General features: G+C 42.5%; 1 protein-coding gene across 1 annotated transcript; it reads left to right on the top strand.

Moving 5' to 3' along the window:
• The first annotated feature begins 585 nt into the window (after positions 1-585).
• On the top strand, positions 586-9517 carry fem1c (fem-1 homolog c). The gene is made up of 6 exons (XM_083978740.1): positions 586-2049; positions 5213-5382; positions 5514-5702; positions 6123-6634; positions 7051-7227; positions 7504-9517. Exons 1-6 carry the CDS (start codon positions 1506-1508, stop codon positions 7766-7768), a joined length of 1857 nt encoding a protein of 618 aa, XP_083834866.1. The 5' UTR covers positions 586-1505; the 3' UTR covers positions 7769-9517.
• The last annotated feature ends 13068 nt before the right edge of the window (positions 9518-22585 follow it).

Genomic DNA, 22585 nt, shown 5'->3' with positions numbered 1-22585 from the left:
TCTGTTATGTGTTTGTCAGTCCTTGTAGCTGGTTCAGTGTTTGCTTTTACCTTTAGGTTTGTGCTTGTTTCCTGATGAGGTGGGATGTAATTTTTTTTGGACACATTCAGCATGGAGGCATCTTGGGATCTTGTAGGGGTGGTTGAATTAAACTTTCTGTTAAATTGTCTGGATATGCATTCATTAAATCATAAAATAAAACACGTTTTCAGTGAGGCATGAAATCTCTGGATACATAGTCTTGTCATGCCTTTCATCCGTTTAACCTGTAGGGAGTGATATAATCAAGGCCATAACATCTTTGTACCTATATATTACTCCACAATGTGTCATAATCCTGTAGATACGGAGAAAATATTTTAAGCTTTTTTTTAAATACATATTTTTTTGCTTTCTTAGTGGATTTTTTTTTTTTCCATAAAGAAAAGTGCCAGGCACTGAGTGGAGGGGGGACCTCTTCTGTGATTTTTGTTGTCTTTAATTGGCTACGTCACAGTCTGCCAGCCCTCTGATTGGTCGCCCTCGCGTCAATCATTTGCTGTAGTGGAGAAAAAAGACTGCGTTGCTCCTGCGATTTGACAGAAACTGAGTCGTGATCATCCGGGCAGAGCCGTGGGTGGATAGCCCTCCCTTATTTACCTTCCCCTTCGCCGAGATTACTGTCGTGCCAGCTCGCTGAGTGGCTACACGGACGACTGACTGTTATTCGCTGTTTTTCCGGGAGTACCGTCTGTCGTTTTATTTCTCGGCGTGTGTGTCTGTGTTTGTGTGAGAGAGAGAGAGAAAGAGAGAAAGAGAGAAAGAAAAACGACGGCCTGGAGATATCGGGGATATCCCCTACAACGAGAGACCGAGAGCGAGCGTCGTTTTCCCAGGCTAAGCTAACAGCAGCAGGACGGCGGCGTCACGGGTGGGGGTGGATGTCTTTACGTTTCGGCCCCTCGGAGAGAAAATATAAATAATGTCTCAGGACAATGACAAGCACGGGAGCCGTAAGTAAGGGGGGAGAGCTTCTCAGAGGGGGGAGAAGTGTCTCTGGACGAGCCCTGGTTGAAAAGTGGTCCAGCTAAGTGAAACGAGTCGGTTAGCTGAACTGATCAAGGAAGTTGATTAGCCACCTCTGCTAGCGCTGGCGACAAATGTCTCACTGGACCAAGGGTCGTCTCAAACCTCCGACTTGTTGTTGTTATTAGGGTGAAGACACCGGATGATGCTTGTAAACGTTGTCGGACAAACACACTGGGCAGAGACGGGTTTTTGGAAGGTAAAGTAGTTTTTAGAAAGTCGTGTATTGTCGTGGGCTCGTAACCAATACGCTGCCGCTAGCTTAAAAAAAAAAAAAAAGTCTGAGCTCGTTGTAAACAAAGGGTCCTCCCGAGCTCCGTCGGTGTCCACGGCAGCGTTACAGCTCAGATTATCGCCCACCCTTTGTTTGTTTCACGGGGACCGTCGCCTTTTTTTTTTTTTTTTTTTATTGGGTGAAAAAAAAAACCTCCCTGTCAGAGATGGATTTAAAGACGGCGGTGTTCAACGCGGCCAGGGACGGAAAGCTGCGGCTGCTCCAGAAACTGTTGGAGAACAAAGATGGACACGAGGTGACCAAGCTGATGGGCGAGAAGACCAACGGGGCCACGCCGCTGCTGATGGCCGCCCGCTACGGCCACCTGGACCTGGTGGAGTACCTGCTGGAGTGCTGCAGCGCCCCCGTGGAGGTCGGGGGGTCCGTGAACTTTGACGGGGAGACCATCGAGGGGGCGCCCCCCCTGTGGGCAGCCTCGGCGGCCGGTCACCTGAAGGTGGTCCAGTCGCTGCTGGGCCACGGCGCCTCGGTCAACAGCACGACCCTCACCAACTCCACGCCCCTGAGGGCGGCCTGCTTCGACGGCCACCTGGACATTGTGAAGTATCTGGTGGAGCACAAGGCTGACCTGGAGGTGGCCAACAGACACGGCCACACGTGTCTCATGATTTCCTGCTACAAGGGGCACAAGGAGATAGCGCAGTACCTGCTGGAGAAAGGTGCAGATGTTAACAGGAAAAGTGTCAAAGGTGAGTGGATAATAACAAAATAACACACAGTAGCGCCCTTAGTCCACATAATCTGTGATCATGAGCTAAGATAAACTGTGTTGTTGTAAGTCAGAGGTGTCGATTGAGAAATAGTAGTGGAGGGATTTGAAGACCTCAAAGTAAACATTTTTGGAAAACCAGAAAATGTGTTTTTAACAGCCCTCCAATGACCCATACCGAATATTAATATGTTTTCCCTTGTCATTTGTGCATTTCTTTAAATTTTGTGATATTTTAAAATTCCCTAGGCGTGGAGGCTTTACATAAACTCTCTTGAGTTTGCCTCTTCCTGCACTGTATGTTATCTGTGATTTGTGCATACCTTATTTTATTTATTAAAGTAAACCATAAAACCATTAGACTGTTTTACAGCAGACATTAATACAGATGCTGCTTTAATCAGTAGAGAACTCCAGCATGAGATGATAATTCAATCCTTTGCATATTTCCTCCTGAGATGACTCAACGCAATAACGTGAACTTCTGGTTTCACAATGGAAAGCTATGACGATGACTATGTCAGCTTGGATGTGTCTGTGGGTGTGTCTGAAAAATAGTCTATCTCTTTCCATGAATAGCAGTGTCCATCTGTTCCTTAAGGGTATTGTCTATTATGACAATGACCAAACTGATGAAAAATGTGCCCATGACATGTCTCAAAGTACTTTAATCTACTTCTCCTCTGGCAATCTGTCTGGTCAGCATGCTCCAATAGTACATGGTTTGGACACATTTACATGCTCGCCTTCCATCAGCCATATCTGTGCTGGACTGGTGCTGTTGTAGCACATCTGAGTTGGCCCTGATGAACCAACCTTTGGAAGAATTAATTAATCAACACTTAAAAGAGATATTGATATACTTACTCAGTTGTCTTGACCAGCAGAGGGGCAGGAGGGAAATGGTATAGTGCATGTCTGTCCCAGCAGTCTTAATAGCATCACATGGGATCATTTAGGATTCTTAATTTAGCATCTTAGCTCTTTTTCAAGACAGGTTTTAGCTATTATTCTTTTCTGTAACAGCTGAACCAATAGGAAGGAAGGACAAGGTGTGTAACATTAGACATGGCTTTGGCAAATTTCCAGAAACAGTGGTCATTGTTTTGATGGAGGAAGGCAAACAAGTCTGGACCCACAACCACAGCTGAGTGAACAGCTCTAAAAAGCTGGGACCAGCTGTCTGCTTCCCCAGATTAACCAACATTTGTCACTTTTTGGTAAATTCCTTCAGTACCTACTTTTGAGGTGTCTGCTGCTCCTGAGCATAAAAATCTGTTATGTAGTTGCTCATTATAAGTATTCAGAAGAATCCCTGGGGAGGATTTTCAAGTTCCTTGATTAACCTTTTTAGTTCTTAGCCAGCCAAGGTATCGTTTAGTAACACATTTCCACCATAACACCTTCTAAAACATCACTGCCTCTCAAAGGCGTCATCACATCATAAAGGAGCATGGTAGAAAATGTGTTCAGAGAAGACGAGGGGGAAGGTGGCAGTCCCCCAAAATCTTCTGCCTCAACAGTCAGCTTGGACGATAAAAGGAATCTGACCAGTGTTAGTTTTGGCAGAAATTGAAGAGTATAAATAATGGTTAATCCCTGACTAACCCTGTTTGGTCTTGTCTGCTTCAATATGGATTAACCTCTGTGTACAGTGAACTCTCAGACTAGAGACAAGTGAAAGCAAGGCAGCATTACACAAAAGCACTGCAGGAAAGATGGGTAGGTAAAGAAGGATGGACCTCCAGGTCGGAGGGTGGGGCAAGTTTTTCTAGCCTGTTCTCATCCCTGCAGATATTTCTCGTAAGTAGGTCAAAGTATTTTATCTCCAGACTTTTGCATTAACAAATTATTATGTACATGTTAAAGTTAAACAAGTAATTCAGCTACTTGTCATTTTAAATGTACTGAAGTCTTTGTCTGGGTGCACAAGGTCTTGTTGCGTTGACACTGAAAAGATATGAGTGTGTAACGTGTGCACACTGTGGAAGACGCTCTGTTACAGGAATCTAGCATTTGAAGTTAAATGTAGAGGTGCTGAATTTAGGGAGGAAAAAACACTCACATTCAGACAGTTTCATTCTTAAGTAAATACAGGAAAAGTAAATTTGGGCTCCCTGAAAAAATATTCTTTGCTCTTTCCACTCAGACAAGGATTGTATTCATCATCACCACTGAGTGAAATATGAACCTGAAATTGGCATTTCATGCTTTCTCAGTCAAGAATTATCACATGAATACATGTTTCACCTTAAAACGCACTCCCTTTTTATATTTTGTGAGTGAGCTGTTAAAAATAACACATTATCTGAATTCAAAGTGGCACATGGCACGATTTCATAACTGAAGCCTTGCCAGGTTTCACCTATTATGTGACACACCCACCAAGTGAAAACGCACAAGTCACGGACTGTGTGGAGAGGAAACAGATCTGATTTTCATGTAGAAATGATTTTGTAAAGCTTTTTTTTTTTTTCGCTCCACGGCTCCTCGTCTGCAGGAGTTGAGCTGGAAAGTTATGAGAAAGCAATAGGCGGCCCAGCGAGTTTTCAGTCTGAATGAGAGTGATGTAGGGAATTATATGTTCACACTGTGACGCATCTCAGCTGAACGGCTGATGAATGTTGGGAAGTGATCACAACAGACAAGTGGCTGAGTGGCAGCATCACAATAATACTCATGTCAGCTCATCTGTGTTTTGAATATGTTCGAAGTAAAAGAGCAGTGTGCAAGCAGGGTGAACAGGTACATAGTTAACACTTGTGTAACTCTGTCGACAGCTTAAATTAACAGTGAAGATGTGTCGGATGTTATTTGGGGGTGGTGGTTGTTGTCGTTTTTTTCTAAATGGCCAGTACATAAAAAAATTAAAAAAAAAAAAAAAAACACTCAGAAATCAGAAGAGTGCTGTGGCCCAGCAGGGTTTTCCCATGATTAAATAACAGTGAAGTCCTCTACCACCCTTTTTCTCTGACGGCATGGATATACAAATGTCAAGTGAATTCAACTGCAGGAGGACAGATATAAATGTAGATGTAGATAGATGTACTGTACACCCCTGCTGAGCATCTGTGTGGTGACTGTTTTTTTTGTATAGATGTCAATCTGTATCTTTTGTGACAAGATGTGCTCTCTGTTCACAGGCAACACAGCACTTCATGACTGTGCAGAGTCAGGAAGTCTGGAGATCATGCGGATGTTGCTTCAGTATGGAGCCTCCATGGAGCAGGACGGCTACGGCATGACACCGCTCCTCTCTGCCAGCGTCACAGGCCACACTAACATCGTTGACTACCTGACCACGCACCAACAGGTCAGACAGCCTGCCTCTCACACATAAGAGCTTGTCTGCATAAATGTCAAGTGGCTGTGGCAATCAATGGTTTGAATCTATCCAATATTTAAGAGGAATGACAGAAAAAAACGATGATCTTTCCTTTGCAGACGAGCCACACGGAACGCATCGATGCCCTTGAGCTCTTAGGAGCCACATTTGTGGACAAGAAGAGAGATCTGCTAGGAGCTTTAAAATACTGGAAACGAGCCATGGACCTCAGGTACATGGACAGCAACAACACTGTCCAAAAACCAGAGCCCAAGCAGCTGATCATGGCATACGACTACGCCAGGGAGGTGAGTGTGTCTTTTCACCTTGCACCATCCAGAATTCGCTCTATAGTGCATTGTGATTCTCTTGAAAAAGATATATATTTATGCTGACAGTCAGATTTAGGTAAAGGAAGCACATACTTTTGCAAGGCAGCTACATTTAAATTCAGTGTGCACAAAACATCTTCAAAACTACACTCTTCGTTATTGGAGACAGGCTGCAAAATTGTCTATTTACTATGAAGGATTGCAACAAAGAAAACTGGACATTTAGGGCCCTGCTTACTTCACAAATATGGTTTTCAGGCTCTAATGAAATGGTAAGACCAACAGGAGGAAAGGGATCGTGTTAAGCAGAGCGTTAAGTGCAGCTGTCACAGTCCATATGTATGTTTTGTGGGCGTCTGAAGCTCATCTGCATTTTTTTTTTCATCTCATTCCAAGGTAACAAACGGAGAAGAGCTGGACGGGCTGATATCTGACCCAGATGAGATGCGCATGCAGGCTTTACTCATCCGTGAGAGGATCCTGGGCCCACAACATCCAGACACATCTTACTACATCCGCTACAGAGGTGCTGTTTACGCTGACTCCGGGAACTTTGAGCGCTGCATCAATCTCTGGAAATATGCACTGGACATGCAGCAGAGCAACCTGGACCCCCTCAGCCCAATGACGGCCTCCAGCCTGCTGTCGTTCGCTGAGCTCTTCTCCTTCATGCTGCAGGACAGGGCCAAGGGGCTGCTGGGGACGTCAGTGTCATTTGATGACTTGATGGGCATCCTGTCCAAGAGTGTGCTGGAGATTGAGCGGGCAGTCAAACAAAGCGGACCAATGCCCCCAGACCCTGCCCAGCTCAGTAAAGCCCTGTCAATCATCCTGCACCTCATTTGTCTTTTAGAGAAAGTGCCGTGTACTGCAGAGCAGGACCATTTTAAGAAGGAAACCATTTACAGGTGTGTTTCTCTTGTATTCTCTTCAGTGAGTGAAAAAAAAGTATTGAACTTGCCCTCAATAATCTTTAAATATTCATGGAGACCATCTACATGTAAGCATGGATGTGTGCAACAGAAAATGTGGAAGTTGTTAGGTTGGAGAAACATTTCTGACGGTGATTTTCCTTGACCTAGTTTTTGAAAATAGCTATGTCACCCTGGTATTTACTTTTGAAACGTGAACTTGTCTGCCACAGGGTTTTTGTGCCAGTGAATCATGTGCATAAAGTAATTTGTCATAGTTCAATCAAACCAGGTGTTGTCAATGTCAGTTGGATAATACTCCCCTGTTCGTGCAGAGCTGCTACCATGTTGTTTGTGGTTCATTCTCACCTAGGTGTTAATTCTTGACTGTTGACAACTTTCCACTTCCTCAGATTCCTGAAGCTGCAGCCGTGCGGCAAGAACGGCTACAGTCCACTACACCTGGCAGTTGACCGCAACACCACCTGTGTGGGTCGCTATCCCGTCTGCAAGTTCCCCTCCCTCACAGTCGCTTCCATCCTCCTCGAGTGTGGGGCAGACGTTAACAGCCGAGATGAAGATGACAACAGGTTTGCTGCCCCTTTTTCATCCTGCTCATGTTTCACCTGCTGTTCTGTTTCACTTTTTGTTTGTTTTTCAATTTTTACCTGCATTTATCATTGAGTTATAGTAAATAAAGGGTAAAACAAATTAGGAGAACCACTGTATTTCTCCAATCTGTATATATTAAGAATGGAAACATAAAGGAAAAGATGCATACTATAATGAAATGTCAGACCAGGCCGGTCTTAAATGATATGTATGTAGTAGGGTATAAGCTTCTATTCTATTTGTGTCTCTTCCAGCCCCCTCCACATAGCTGCATCTAATGGTCACCCTGATATCATGAACCTGCTGATTTCCTGCGGGACTCACTTCGACAGCACCAATGCCTTCCAACAAACGGCCTGCGACCTCCTGGACGAGAAGGAGCTGGCCAGGAATGTCATCCAGCCCATAAACCACACCACGCTGCAGTGCCTAGCCGCCAGGGCTATCGTCAAGCACGGCCTCGACTACAGGGGAAACATCCCTGAGAAACTAGAGGCCTTCGTCTTGCTCCACAGATAATGATCGTGAAGTCGTAGGGGGAATTGATGAACAGAGGAAGGGGTGTGATGAACTTGGAGTGGACTGGACAGACTGGAGAAGCATTATGATTCAACACCTGACCCACAAGGTGTTTGAGGAGCTGAAAGACACAATTTTGTGGGTTAGGTTTGCAAATTTGAACTATTTGGAGAACTTTGAACTTGATGATTCTGGTGCACAAAAATGTCCTTATTCAACCAGGATGCTCTGAGAAATGATTGGAGTAAATGGAGGAATGAATGACCATTTTCTTCCTCTGTTTACTATTTCATGGAGCCAGAGCTCCGACTGGTCACAGCCCGAACTGTGGGGAGGTATTTGGAGTGTATTGCAACATGGACAAACACAGTTGTATTTCTGGATGAACTAAGCAAAGGGTTTATGTATTTTTGCTTTAGAAAACATGGATTTTTTTTTTTTTTTTTTTGCATATTCCACAATGCTATTTATTAAATGAAACTTGAGAGATTTCACTCCATGCTGGCTCCAACCCAGCCTCAACTTTGCCTGTTTCTCTCCTCTCAAAGCAAGGATTGAGGCGTTTCTACATATGCTGGGACTTCAGGTTTTTTTTTTTTTTTTTTTTTTGTCCCATCACTGTTGCCAACAGTCATGGACCCTTCCTCAGACATCATTGGGTTAAATTTTTTTTGTACTTTTACAAAAACTTGTCATGCAAATCTGGATATCTACCTAATGTGGATTCTAGGCTCATTTGTCGTTCCCACTTCAGTGTATTACAAAGCTTTATGAGAAGGGTTAAATGTGTGTGAACACCATAAGTGCTTTATTCTTCCTATGCACAGGCTAGGCTGTTGGAAAGAGAGACTGTTGTATTCTGTGCCGGCACTTGTCTGTGCAATATATCTCAAATTTTTGTGTTTACCTCATTGCTGCCGTTTCCTTCAGTATCCCCAACCTTCACTCAAAGAAGGAGGGGGGGGTGGGATACAAAACCATTGAACTGATTGTTGCAAAAGAGTGAATGAATTGGATTGTGTATGTCTGTGTATGTGTGTGAAAGAGTGATTGTGAGTGCCACATGATGCGTATCTTGTATGCAGAGTGTTTTTGAGCTTACACAAATTATTGAGAACAGGATTTTTGGTGAAGTGGCTCTCATGGAGATTCCATAATGCACATGACTGCCACTAGAAACCATGCGGCCAAACTGTCTACTACCGCTGGAGTGTGCAGGCTTGTACAAAGAAGTGACCTCTTAACGTTCATACATGGCCGACCTTTAATGCCATTGTCGTTTTTTAATAATCTTGTTCATGACGAAAGGTTTGGGAAGGTTACCAACATTGGCCCACTGTGCATGTGCAGCAGCAGCAGCATATCGACCAACCAATCACTGCAGAAAACCTGAGAACTGCTATGGCAAACTAGACTAGAACTCGGATAGTTAACAATGTGCAACGGTCGTCCAATCGTATGAGAACTTAAGACACAAGCGAGTGGGAGGACATGTTTAGTAAAGCTTTGTGGATTATCTTGTTTGCACATTAGCTTTAGATGTGTGGGTTGAAAAAAAAGGGCTTTTCATAATTCATAGGATTTCATATTGCAGTCTATTTAACCTGACAGTTCAAAACCAGACATAGAAAATGTATGAGGACTCCCAGGGCAACTTGATTTGAATCTGCACTTTACTACAGCGGAGTTTAAGATTTGATATGGCATTAATCAAGTTCATGTCTTAATAACCAGTTTGACAATAAACCCATGTTGCACTTGTCTCCTTGTCCAAATGTCTTTTTTCCCGCTTCTACCGTGTTTATTTGGCTCTATTCTCACAAAAAAACATTTCAAATATTGTTTGTAGACTGTATACTCCATTTGTTATAATGGCACAGACTTGGACAAAATTACGATTACGACAAGTTCTGTTTCAACAAGTAGGTTTAGTAGATTCTCTGGGGTCTGTGCTCCTGCTACTTTCACTGCAGAGTCACTAAGCGGTGGACTCATTCCAGATATACTTAAACTGGGAGCGGGTGCACTTAGGACCTCTTTGGACCAGAGAATCTCCAGAGAAACCTCTGACATTGCACAAGGGCTCACTGCTGTTGAGCATCTAGTCCCTTCCGGGGACTGTGCCAAATTAAAAACCTGCTGATTTGTGGCTTGTTTGTTCCATCCTTTTTTAGAGCAATAAAAGATCAACAAAGGCTGAGTGGGCGCTCTGCAGAGAACTTGGACTGTTTTGCCTTGATGAGAGATGGATTGACGTTATTCATTACCCAGTCAGTCATAGGAGCTGTCCAAATATGTTTCCTTTTGGCTGTATTGCATGAAAGAACAGATCCCAGTGTTGTGGTTGAGCACAAAATACATGACCCATTTCCATCTGGTACATTATACATAATCAGTATAAGCCTAGTAATATTACATAAGTATCCAAGGAAAAGGTCAAAGCCAACAATTAAATTAACCTACTAACAAATCTTGTCTCTGAAGCCTGATACTGCACCAATTGTGCATCAATCCATGACTGAAAATAGGTCCCATAAGATATACTGTTTACACTGGGAAAAGTAGCCTTTGCTAAAAACTTCACCTTAGTTCATGTGTGCAAATATTGAACTTTTAAAAAAAATGATTTATGACATATTTTCAGAAGGAGCAAATGCTCTTTGGACTGGGAGTCAAAGGTGGGGAAGGGAAGTTGGCAAATAATGTGAAATGAACATATTGTTGGATTTGAGCAATGTCAGCTGCTCGGTCAGTCCGCCAATATCTGCCAGACTGAAATATCTCACCAATGATTTCAAGACATTTGACGAAAAAAAAAGTACATTAAAACTAGCAGGTTGACTACAAGGAATATTTTAATTGACAATGTGAAATGATCACAATAAAATAACTTTCATCTACCAACTTGATGATGGAGCTAGTTTTATGAAGAGATGTGAGACACTATCTTGATTACACATTTATTACACTGTATAAGAGTTATAACAGAGCTTTGTCTTGATCATAAACAAGTTCAAGTGAAAAGATAACTTGTTTTTTTCCCTCCCACTTCCTCTCTCACAATGAGGATCTCGCCACCTGTTTCATCCGTGGACAGCGGTCAGTCCCAGAATGTCACACCTATCCTGAATGTTCTCTGATGAGTCACCATGAGGATCTAGCAAAGTGGAGAGTGGGAATTTCTCCGTGAGTCACGATCACTGTAGGTGTGCGTGCGCGTGCGTGTGTGTACTGGGCAGCTGAGGCAGGACTGAGCAGGTTTAGGTAGATGTTTTTCAGCATTAATATGTGTCACAACAGCACGATCCACTGTTCAGAGATTCATGAATGAAAAGGACTTTCTTACCTCTGGGGAATTTTCTCAAACCAGCAACAAGAGCCTACAACAAACAGCCATTTGAAATCATACTGTTCTCTGTTGGTTTTCCACAACAGAAACTAGAGGACCACAAGTTGTCTTGGATCTGGAACAGAAGTTTAGCTGATCTGGGGGAAATCAGTTGGAAAAAGAGAAAAGAAAAAGATAAAGGTGTAAAAAGGATGTTTTCTCACAACCACAACAACAAGTAGATGTGTTTACTGGCAGGGCCATTCAAAGAAGTGTCATGGAACTGTGCTGTTTGGCTTTATCATAACTGCACCGCACCCTGTGCTAAAAATAGCACTGATATTATGAAGCCAAAGAGGACACATTTATTTTTATCTAACATGAGGACTAACATACAACTGAGAACTGTATCAACTGAATTTTCTGTCTTGTATGCCTTGTATCTCAGTTACTGTAAGCCCAGTTGGGCTAGATCACCTCAGCCAGGAATGTTAACATTTCTCATTGAGGGTAATTGTTATGTATAGTATACGTAAGTGTTTCTGGGTCTCACTACCTAGAACATGCCAAGGCCTGTCACGGCACAGTGGAAAACATGTGTGCAGTCCCACTTAAACTTAAAACCTACCTGGAGGTTAACAGTGTCATCAGCTCTGTGTTGTACAAGATGTTGACTGAGCAAAGCAGAGCTTATAAGGAGCACAGGGGGTGGAGTAGCGCTGAAATGAGCTCTGTGGCACATGAGGAGGAAGGAGGGTATTTGTAGGAGGTTTGTGTGCTCAAAAACCAGATTTTCTAGAAAAATCACTTGTTAGGGGCTTGGGTGGCTGTGGGGTGAGGTGGGGGTGGGGTCTTGAGTTGAAGTGAAGTCCCCATCATAAAGTTCTTCAGGTTTTTGAGCAAGTTACAGACTCCATACCAACTCCAAAATTATAAATTCTTCATTCCTGTGTGACAGATAGAGAATATGGAAGCCACCTGAAGCAGGGTGCAAAAACAGAAATACATGCTTTAAAGCCGGTGCATATTCTCATTTGTCCAGGTCATAGTATTTCAAAGGAGGTTAAATCGAAAGCAACTGGACTTAGTTGTTTGTCTAGGAAGACGTTTCACCTCTCATCCAAGAGGCTTCATCAGTTCATGTACGCAGCTGACCAGGCTGGGACTGGTCCAACTATCTGGTGTGGAGACTCACTATTTAACCTCTTGTGTGGGCGTTTCACAAGGGTGATGATGTCACTGGTTCCCTTTTGTGCTCCAAGTGCCAACGACAGTCGTTGGAGTGACAGTCGTTGGTGGGAAGTTGGTTTCGACTTCGTTAGTGCCCTATTGTGTTCTAACGACAGTCATTGGAGTCACTTGCCACTTGTGAACAGTGGTTGTTCTTTGAGGCTAGATGGTTGAGTCTCCTGGGAAGGGATGAAAGGGCAGCATTGTAAATTGGAGACAGGTGGTGTCTCAGACCTCCTCCCCTGTTGAGGGACGGTTTTTCTACTTTTACAAAAATGGCTTCTTTAACTCCTCTTTCAAACCATCTGTCCTCTCTGTGGACAGCAATGTCCAAATCCTAGACAGAGAGGACAGATGGTTTGAAAGAGGAGTTAAAGAAGCCATTTTTGTAAAAGTAGAAAAACCGTCCCTCAACAGGGGAGGAGGTCTGAGACACCACCTGTCTCCAATTTACAATGCTGCCCTTTCATCCCTTCCCAGGAGACTCAACCATCTAGCCTCAAAGAACAACCACTGTTCACAAGTGGCAAGTGACTCCAATGACTGTCGTTAGAACACAATAGGGCACTAACGAAGTCGAAACCAACTTCCCACCAACGACTGCCACTCCAACGACTGTCGTTGGCACTTGGAGCACAAAAGGGAACCAGTGACATCATCACCCTTGTGAAACGCCCACACAAGAGGTTAAATAGTGAGTCTCCACACCAGATAGTTGGACCAGTCCCAGCCTGGTCAGCTGCGTACATGAACTGATGAAGCCTCTTGGATGAGAGGTGAAACGTCTTCCTAGACAAACAACTAAGTCCAGTTGCTTTCGATTTAACCTCCTTTGAAAAAATGCTTTAAAGACTAAAATTCCATTTGCAATCCTCTTCAACAGCTCAGAAATAACTTTAAGAGTTTAGTTTTTGAAGCCTATCTCAAAAGACATGTTGTCCGATCAAATATCTTCCAGTTCTTACTGTAGGCTACATGTGCCGTAGCTGTCTGTGAAAAGGAGAATTTTATAATAAAAACATTTATCAGACATGTTTGATTCACATGAATGCATTTCTTCAGCATCACATCAAATTGTTGAGCTTTGCAGCTTTTACTCGTGCTGAACTCAGAGAATAAGATGACGGAGGCAGAGATATTCTTTAGCTTCTTTTAGCATATTTATTTGAGACTAGCATACACTCACATATCTCTCGAGTCATGGAGGGACGAACTCCCAACTTCCACAGAGTACAGAAAACAACACTGGGCGTGGCTTAAACAAAACGTGATGACACAGAGCTTCTGGCCTTTACACTTATGACTTATGAGCCTGCTAGCCTATGATTTTATGTAGGCTAGGTTGTGCTTCAGATGCCCAACCCTACAGAAAGTAACATGTTGTTTCTCAGTCTCCACTTGTAAACCATGTCTAAAGTGGTTTTGACTGATAATGTTTGCTATTTAGCAACTGCAAAACTTGAGATTCAAGACAATATGAAAACACATCTGACAGCCCTCACCCACGATCTCAAGGCTTTGTGTTATGGCATATTTTCGTGGCCTTTTGGCAGTGCTGTTAGCTCAGCCTACTTCTGTCCTGTCTATATTTAGGGCTGAATAATGCCCTGTTGGAAAGCTGTCCTACATTAAACGAGCTCCTCCGTCTCTGAAGTCTGCAGGTGAACTTGCCTCCGTCACCAGACACCTCTCATTTCCCCATGCTTCGGTCTGTCTCCATGTGCCACTCAGTCCGTTTCAGCCCACTTCACTGAGCTTTTACTAACATGACAGACACTTGATGAATGATGAAAATCAGGCCTGAATTGTCTCCTGTAATGTTTTATTAATTTGTTTATTGCCTTCTCTAGCTTTATCTGCTCAAAACCTTCACATTTTTTTGCTTCTTTTGGATGAATTAGAGCAGGATAAGATAATACTGTATCTATGTGCCCAGAAACATGACCAAGTTACCGAGACCAATTTTCCTTGTAAATTTTCCAGTCATAGAACTGTTTAACTTCCAGCAGTGAAATTAGATCAGGTGTTGTAAAATGTTGTAATAAAGTACTGCAAATCTGATTAAAAAATTTGTGTGTGTGCGCAACTGTAATCATAAAATAACAAGTGTGATAATCTGGTTTATCATGATTGAATGGTTTTTAGGGATTTTACCTGTCAAATGAAACTGAAACTCTGGAAAACATCAACATCAACATGAACATCAACATGCTGTCATGGTGCCTGGTGCCTTTCACCTGCATTATTGTGACCTTTCCAAGCATGAAGAAGCAGAAGGTTGATGGTGTGTTTGCTGTAGATTAGGGTCCTGTCCAGAACAAACCACTCTGCCTCTCTTTATTGTGAAAGAGAGCCCATTTTGTCCAACACTCAAGAGTTCAAATACTTTGCCATGTGTGTGAATAAGTGCAGCACTCATGGTCCGTGCTTTCTTTTGGAAGCCACTCCAAGCCCGGGAAGGCAAGACCTATAGCTACATAAAGGGAGATAGATTTGTCCTCTGCACTGATTCACTACAGTGCTGCTCTTTATTTTTGTGTTTACTCTGACACTCTGACAGAGCATCGCATGGATGAGAGAAGCACCTGCTGAACGTAAAATGAGAAGGTGGTGATTGAGAAAGTGGTGTTTGGAGAACGTGACCGATTACATAAGAGCCCCTGCAGCTAAAATAGATAGTCAGGGTATTAGCATGGGGATCACTGTGGTCTGAATCTGATACTGGTCTGGACTGGACACCATAGTCGCTTGCTCTCTCTCTCTCTCTCTCTCTCTCTCTCTCTCTCTCTCTCTCTCTCTCTCTCTCTCTCTCTCTCTCTCTCTCTCTCTCTCTCTCTGCCTCACAAGCACACACTCAGACACACTCATCTGTTTTGTGTGTGTAAGACAGAAAGAGTGACTGCTGCTCTCACGGGCACACCAAGACTTTCCATTTAGAGTCAGCTGTCGAAACAGTCACAAAAATAGAGAGAGAATTTAGTGGCATGGCAGTGATTATAACAACACATACACAAATTCAACACACCTATGCCAACAATAACAGCAACAACAACAACACACAGGCGCTGTCAGATCCTCTGGGCTATGGAGCCATTCCTGCTAATTACTGCACTATATTGAATCGACAAGGATATAATTCAGACACTTGAGGAACTCAAAAAAGTACAGCATGCACTTACATGCACAGCATGCCCATACACATGCATACTCCTTGTATTCCTTATGTAGCCTATGCATTTATCATTCTTTTTCATGTTCTTTCTTTTTTTTAATCACTTGATCCTAGAACTGATACAGACAGATGTTCGGGGGCTACAACGATTGCTGTGATACTGGAATCAAACCAGGGTTGTTGCTGTCACATGTGTGCATCTCAACCTCAGGGACAAAAGGAAACCCCCTTTAAGATCTATTTTAAACCCTCTCCAGTAGAAGCACCATATATTATTCCAGGACACTTGAGTTTGTCCTGATTCACTTTAATGCAATTTTCCACTTTGTGATTAGGGCTATATAGGTCCTATGGGTGGCTGTGTATAATATTATCATGTACTATTAAAGCCCCTAATTGGCTTCAAAATCATCAATTAGTATGTTTTATATTTTGGGTTAGCTGGTGTTGCTGACATCAACACATCCCTCCAGCTAACAGCTTCTAAACAGCATTTTTCTCCTTTTAGTAACTAATTATATTATGTAACAATGTTTTAATTTATGTTGAGATAATTCATTGGAAGCCAACAGACAAAGAGCTCAACCGTAAACACCTCAGTTGTCCTTTCTGATTTGCTGAGCGCCAGGATAGTTTTCATATTGTTGAACCCAAATCAAGAGCACATCACCACCTGTCTGCTGAGGATACATCAATCAGCTCAGAAGGTAATAAATAAGGATGGATCTGTATCTCTGCCTGCACTGTAACTACGCAGGGCACTTGGACTAACATGGGCAGCTGATATCGGCGACAGTCCAGACATGAACTTGCACAGGAGTGGGCGTTGTGTAACTTTAAGTGCTGCTTCAAGTCAGTGACAGTAGCAACAGTGACTGTTTTACACACAGATTAACCAGGAATGTGTCATACAGTGCTCAATAACAGTGAGTGAAACTTAATGCTGTTACTTTGATATTGAGAACCAAAGTTGAAGGAAACCACAAACTATCTTTATCACCCATATCACTCTATACTCATCACTGTGACTTCACTGTATAACACCTTTGGTCTCACACAAATGCTTATTCATATACCATGGCTATGAAAGCTCAGGTTTTATGTAACCACACACACAATGCGCCGTGGAATAATCTGAGTCTCGGGTGTTGTTAATTTTTACTGAAAGTCACATATTACAGTATAAAGGGGAATAATATTATTTTTTGCCTCAATAATAATAAAACATACACATAACACTCACACTGCAGCCTGTATTTCAGAGAAATGTTCCTAACTACAACATCTGTCTTACAAAAGGAGAAAGTTATGAACTATGCTCCTAATCTTTACCCAGAGGTTTGTGACCCTGAAAGTAAGATTTTGGACTCAAAATGTACAAACTGTACAGACTCATGGTCTTTAGCACATTGTTAGTTCACAGGAAGTCACATCCCTTAGCCTACACAAGTGCAAGGGGTAAGGCAAAGGACTCGATCAACGAAGAAACTGCTCATAAACACACAGTGAGGCCAATGAAACAAAGAGGAACAGGTGCAACACATTATGGGCAGGGTTGACAATCACAGGAGCCGGAAACACATGATAGCAGAAGTACGAAAACATTAACACATAATGTTGATTTCAGGACAGGACACAAGACGTTTATAATGGTATTCAATTTTGTGCACAGAAAAAGCATGACAGAGAATATTGTGCAATATTGTTTTCTTGTTGTTTTGTCATAATAAATGTAACATGAGTTTCCCCTTTATATTAATTTGTAAATAGCTTAGTTTCTGTTGATAGATTAAGACTGGTTAATGTTGTGGACATATAGTGGGAAGTATGTGAAATCAAGTAGCAATTGTTTAATTTAGCCTTTAAGGGACTGTTTTATCACCATTTACTCAACACGACTGCTGTTTGGCAGACTTGGCATGAGGAATGAATCAGCAAACGTGAGAACATAAATATCAAAGTCCGCCCTTGTTGCTTTATCATGATGACTGATCTTTAGCCACACTAAAAGCTCACGTTGAGGTATTTATGTCTGGTTAATAAATACATTGTTAAATTGTTTTTAAAATGTCAGGGGTTCCTCTTTGATTTTTATATTTTCTCACTTTAAATTAGACATTTTACTTTTCTTTGAAATGCTCGGAAATGCATTCAGATTTAGAGAAATGTGTTCTATATTTGAGCAGCACACAAACGCTTTTGTTTTTCTTGTTTAAAATGTGCCATGTACAACAACAATTCCTCCTTGATCAGATTTAATGTTTTGCTGTGCCCACATTTGCTGCCAATGCCAAACCATCTGCCACAAAGCAGCACTGACTCATCAGGCCCGCCTGCGTTCTTTTGAGAATGCATGATTTCCACAAGGTGCCTCCTTCTTCATCTAATCACCATGTACTGTACCTTCCCCAGTATTTCACTGTGGCTCTGCAGAGCTGAATCAAACACAGACCTGGGTATGTGGGCGCAAAGTGTTGCAGATAAAAGAGCAGTTATGGCCACTGCAGCATTGCAACATTTATGTGAATGTGAATACATAATGCAGATTTTTTTTGTCAAACCTTACTTAAATTTCATAATGCATGAAATAGGGCTCTTCTCTTCTCTTCTCTTCTCTTCTCTTCTCTTCTCTTCTCTTCTCTTCTCTTCTCTTCTCTTCTCCTTACCCTTACCTAGTACCAACCCCGACCTTAGCCACAGAAGCACTAGCACTGTGTGTTGAGTCACACATCGTTTCTCTATGTCTGTCCTGGCACCTATCAGCAGCTGACAATTTACACAAAGAGCAACAACAGTGTTTGCTCTGGTCCGGAGCAGACAGAGACAGATCCAATGTCCAGAGGATAAACTAGATGCTCCAACCTGGTGTCCATTACTCATCACACTGATACAGACGATACCTCACTTTAAACCTTTAAAGTAAGGTATCACCAGTATCTAATCTTTGTTTCTTCTCTTAATGTATCTCTCTTTTCCTGTAAGTTTGGCCACATAACACAGATGCTTAACATGTAATTTTATCACACAATATAAAACACCTCCATAGGCTGTTCCTCATGTCTGTTTCAGGCTAGCAGTTACAAGCCATACTAGCCACAAGTGGTATGTGTTGCATTGTGGGTTAAGTACTGTATGTATGCAGCTGTATCTATCAGTCTGAAGTGGGTTTGCAAAAATGTTCCCAGTTATGAGACTCTGAGATTATTTAGGTCAGGGTCAGAGAATTTGTTTTATTTATGAGGGGAAAAAGCAGTCTAATAATTTGGATTTGGCCTGTTAAACCACAAACAGAGGCCTTTGTTAAATCTTTTCGTCAAAAATGTTTTCATCTTCTCAGCATCATGTGGCCGCAGTGGAAACCAAACCAGGCCCTTTAAACCTAGACTTTTGTTTTGACGTAAGATCCCATGCAGGGAGCGCCTCACATGTTTTAACAGTAAAGGGCGGTGCTCCAAATCACAGTTTGTTTTGAGTCGCTCCTTCACTGGGCATGAAGAGTCGGAGCGAAAGCCACTGGTGTGGCAAAGGGAGGGAATAAACAAAAGCTGATCTGCCCACATACCCGAGTGAAAGTGGAAATCCCAGTTTGCATATCAAAGCCTCTGTCAGTCAGGCCACTCCACATTTTATATACAGTATATATATATACAAAAAATGTGGGCTAAAGATAAAAGCCATAGTTTAGTTTAGTTTCCTTATTTCCCTGTGTGTAGAATCATGTTTGTCTCTGTGAAGAAGACACATGCTCTTACTCTGGCATTACCCCTCCTAATAAAAGACCAGCAGTGGGGTGAACCCTGAGTATCAGTTTGTAATCAGCTCCTCTCCTAGCCCCCTCTGTAACTTCAGTACTTTCTCTCTACCCCCCCCCCCCCCCCCCCCCCCCCCCCCCTCTCTCACCCACATATACACACACCAACACAAAGAGAGGCGTAACATTAACTGTGGTCACCGTGGACCTCCAGGCTGTGTGTGCACTTTCATCCACTGTCCTTTTGTTAATGCATAATCAACCTGTAGAAAACCTACACAAAGGAGCCTGGCCACCGACAGCGCTGATCTTTATTTAACCGATGCCATCACATTTCACTGTAATATGTTTTACCATGCCAACGTGAAGTCAGTGAAGATGATGAACTGTAGCTATTGGGATATTTTGGGCTGACCAACACTTCACATGACATTTCTTCACCATCTGAATTTTTTCAGGCTGATCTGGGGACAGTTACATTCCTGTGGCTGTTCACTTACTGTGGGACAAAGAAATTGATTCACAAGGCTTGATTCACTGTAAAATCCTCACAACTTTGATTTAATTTACCTACAATTATCTGGCAACTGAACAAACTCCAAAGGCAGAAGAGGACAACATGATCAAACACTGTAGAACAACTTTATCTCTCAGCAGGTCGCATGAGGACGGCAGTGTAGATCACCATGTGCAGTGTGTGTGTGTGTGGGTAAGGTAAGGTCTTATCTCGCAGCGGTGGTCACAGTGGATATGTGAGAGGCACTCCAGATGAGAGCATCACAGATAATGTAAGTGATACAACAGTAAATAGAGAGCTGCCGAGCTGCCCAGTGGTGGTAGATTTATTGTTCCTTCCATGATGAGCATAACGTATAGCCTTCCTGATCAAATCAACCAAATCAGCGTCATATGACTGGAGGTGTGACTGGCTCTCAGTTTAGCTCGCTCATACAAGCGTGACATTCAGGCCGGTTAACCCCCTCAGGCTTCTACTAAATCAGCTCTCCCCTTAGGTATAACCTAATAATCTGTATTTTGGATAAAGTTTTTAAGTAATAAAATTCAAAATGAGACATGAAGGCTGGGATTGTGGACGCAACAGCTGGCCAGTTATGAACTTGAAGTTGAAAGTTGAATGCGTTTTCTGAAAGTCACAAAATGTAAAACTAAAGTTTTTCCTAGCATGGACATTTTACAACTGCCCCAAAATCAACATTTTAAGACAAGCACCTCCATAAAAATCTCAAATAGTGGCAACAGAGAGGTAACTTATTACCACAACTCACTTCAAACTATCCTGTATGAGCTCAAGTGCTAGACAAGTGAAAATCGTGACCTGGTGGTGTTGGATGAAAGGTCAAAGGATCACTGAAGTCGTCACGATTCAAACTACCACTCAGGTCTCTGTGCCAGTATTTCATGGCAGTCTGTCCACACTCAGCCTTTTCTCCCTGGTTCAGTCAGTATAAACCTCTGCTGTCCTAGAACCCACGAAAAGGAAGGAGACCCCTTTCTCGACAAAACACACAAGTTCAGGCATTAAATGAGCTCAGTGACAGTTAAAGAGTTACACCTGACATGTTCAGTTCAGAACCACGTTTGGAGGAATACGTGTGTGAGCAGAGTGGGCATGAATCTGAAGAACAGCAGGGGAAGCAATTAGACCGATCACTTTTCCCCACCTTCCCAAGCTCTTTATCACACACTGCTCAAGTGATTTACTGATATGTACACAAACACACACACACACACATGCACACACACGCTCAAATACATGCACACTTGTCTGTTCCGCAGTCTAACATGTGCAGCATGTGCAGGGCATAGACAGATCATGTTGCCTTTTTTTTACGCCATCTACAATTACAGCACTAGTCGGGTGTCAGAACAAATTGTGTGCGAGTGTCTTCGTGTGTGTGTGTGTGTGTGTGTGTGTGTGTGTGTGTGTGTGTGTGTGTGTGTGTGTGTGTGTGTGTGTGTGTGTGTGTGTGTGTGTGTGTGTGTGTTGTGAGTCTCTCCAGGTATGGCATTTTTGTCTGTGCACGTTATTTGTGTTTGTCCATATAGTTAACCCTGGTCAAAGCAGGCATGTTTACTGAAAACACTCATATGTACTAACAGCCTGCAGCTTTACACACACACACACACACACACACACACACACACACACACACACACACACACACACACACACACACACACACACACACACACACATACTCACCTGTGGTGCAATAGTGAGAATGCAACTGACACCGTCCCACTGGACACACACACACACACACACACACATGCACATACGCATACACACAAACAAACAGGGCAGCAGATGTCATAAATAAACATACTGCTATTTCAAAGAACCAGCATGGGGGGAAGCTCAGTCTTCCACCATCCACAAATGCAAAACTGACTTCTCAGTTTACTAGGATCATGTCTCATAACATTTCCAAACTGCGTATTAGCTCCTAAGAAAAGGTCAAAGGTCATGTTTTTCTTTCTCTCATCCTTTCTCTTTCTTGCCTGTATCAGCTGTTCTACAGTGGACTCCTGCATTCAAAGATGCACTGATTCCTCTCAAGTTTTAATAATGGCTTGAGAAACCATGTTCAGAAATAGACATCTTTTTCTTGTCTTTTTTTGTCTTTTGTGGAGGAAACACTTGTGAGGAAAAATTGTTAAAAGACCTGAGTCTATTACATATTAGATTAGAAAAGAATAACTTTCTAGTTATTTCCATAGCTTTACACTATATCTTGAGATTTCATTCAGATATGATGGTACACATCGTACTTTGAGTATATTTCCATGTTGTGCTTCCTTGTGTTAATCCACCACGTTTATTTGACACCTTTACTGTATTATCATGAATATAACATCTAATCAACAGCTAGATCATGATGTAGCGGACACTGAACTCTATAGTTATCCAGTCCAGAAGGATCCAATGCAGAGAGTTACAGTGTACTCCAGAGCTGGCCCCAAATATCAATGCTTTTTGACATTCACATTTTTGTACTCAAATATTCCCCCGTCTGGTCTGGAAATAGTTTTCTTTGTAGCAGCATGTTTCTCTGATCTGTTATGCCAACCATCTGATGGTTCATATGATTGTCTCATTTATCAAATTAAGTGAGTCCCTTGGCTGGGGACGGAGACAGGAAATTGTAACACTCTTCATTAAAGAGAGCGGTTGCTATTTATGTTGCGATGACAACTCTGCCTCTGCACCCACGGGAGAGACCATCCCCGATATCTGCACTCAATAATGGATTCAGGTTTCTATTTATACTCCCTCACACTGTCTCCTTACTCTCTCCCTTTTTCTCTCTGACT

Source organism: Trachurus trachurus, assembly GCF_905171665.1.
Source record: "Trachurus trachurus genome assembly, chromosome: 9".
In the NCBI taxonomy this organism is placed as follows: Eukaryota; Metazoa; Chordata; class Actinopteri; order Carangiformes; family Carangidae; genus Trachurus; species Trachurus trachurus.
The sequence above is the reverse complement of the archived record's forward strand: the minus strand, read 5'-3'. Positions and strand labels throughout refer to the sequence as shown.

What these genes read in the sequence shown, in the direction of transcription:
- fem1c (XM_083978740.1), top strand. Translation starts at nt 1,506, where the DNA reads ATGGATTTAAAGACGGCGGTGTTCAACGCGGCCAGGGACGGAAAGCTG. An exon ending in ACCTGACCACGCACCAACAG is followed by an intron (nt 5,383 to 5,513) that starts GTCAGACAGCCT and finishes TTTCCTTTGCAG; the next exon opens with ACGAGCCACACGGAACGCAT. An exon ending in CATACGACTACGCCAGGGAG is followed by an intron (nt 5,703 to 6,122) that starts GTGAGTGTGTCT and finishes TCTCATTCCAAG; the next exon opens with GTAACAAACGGAGAAGAGCT.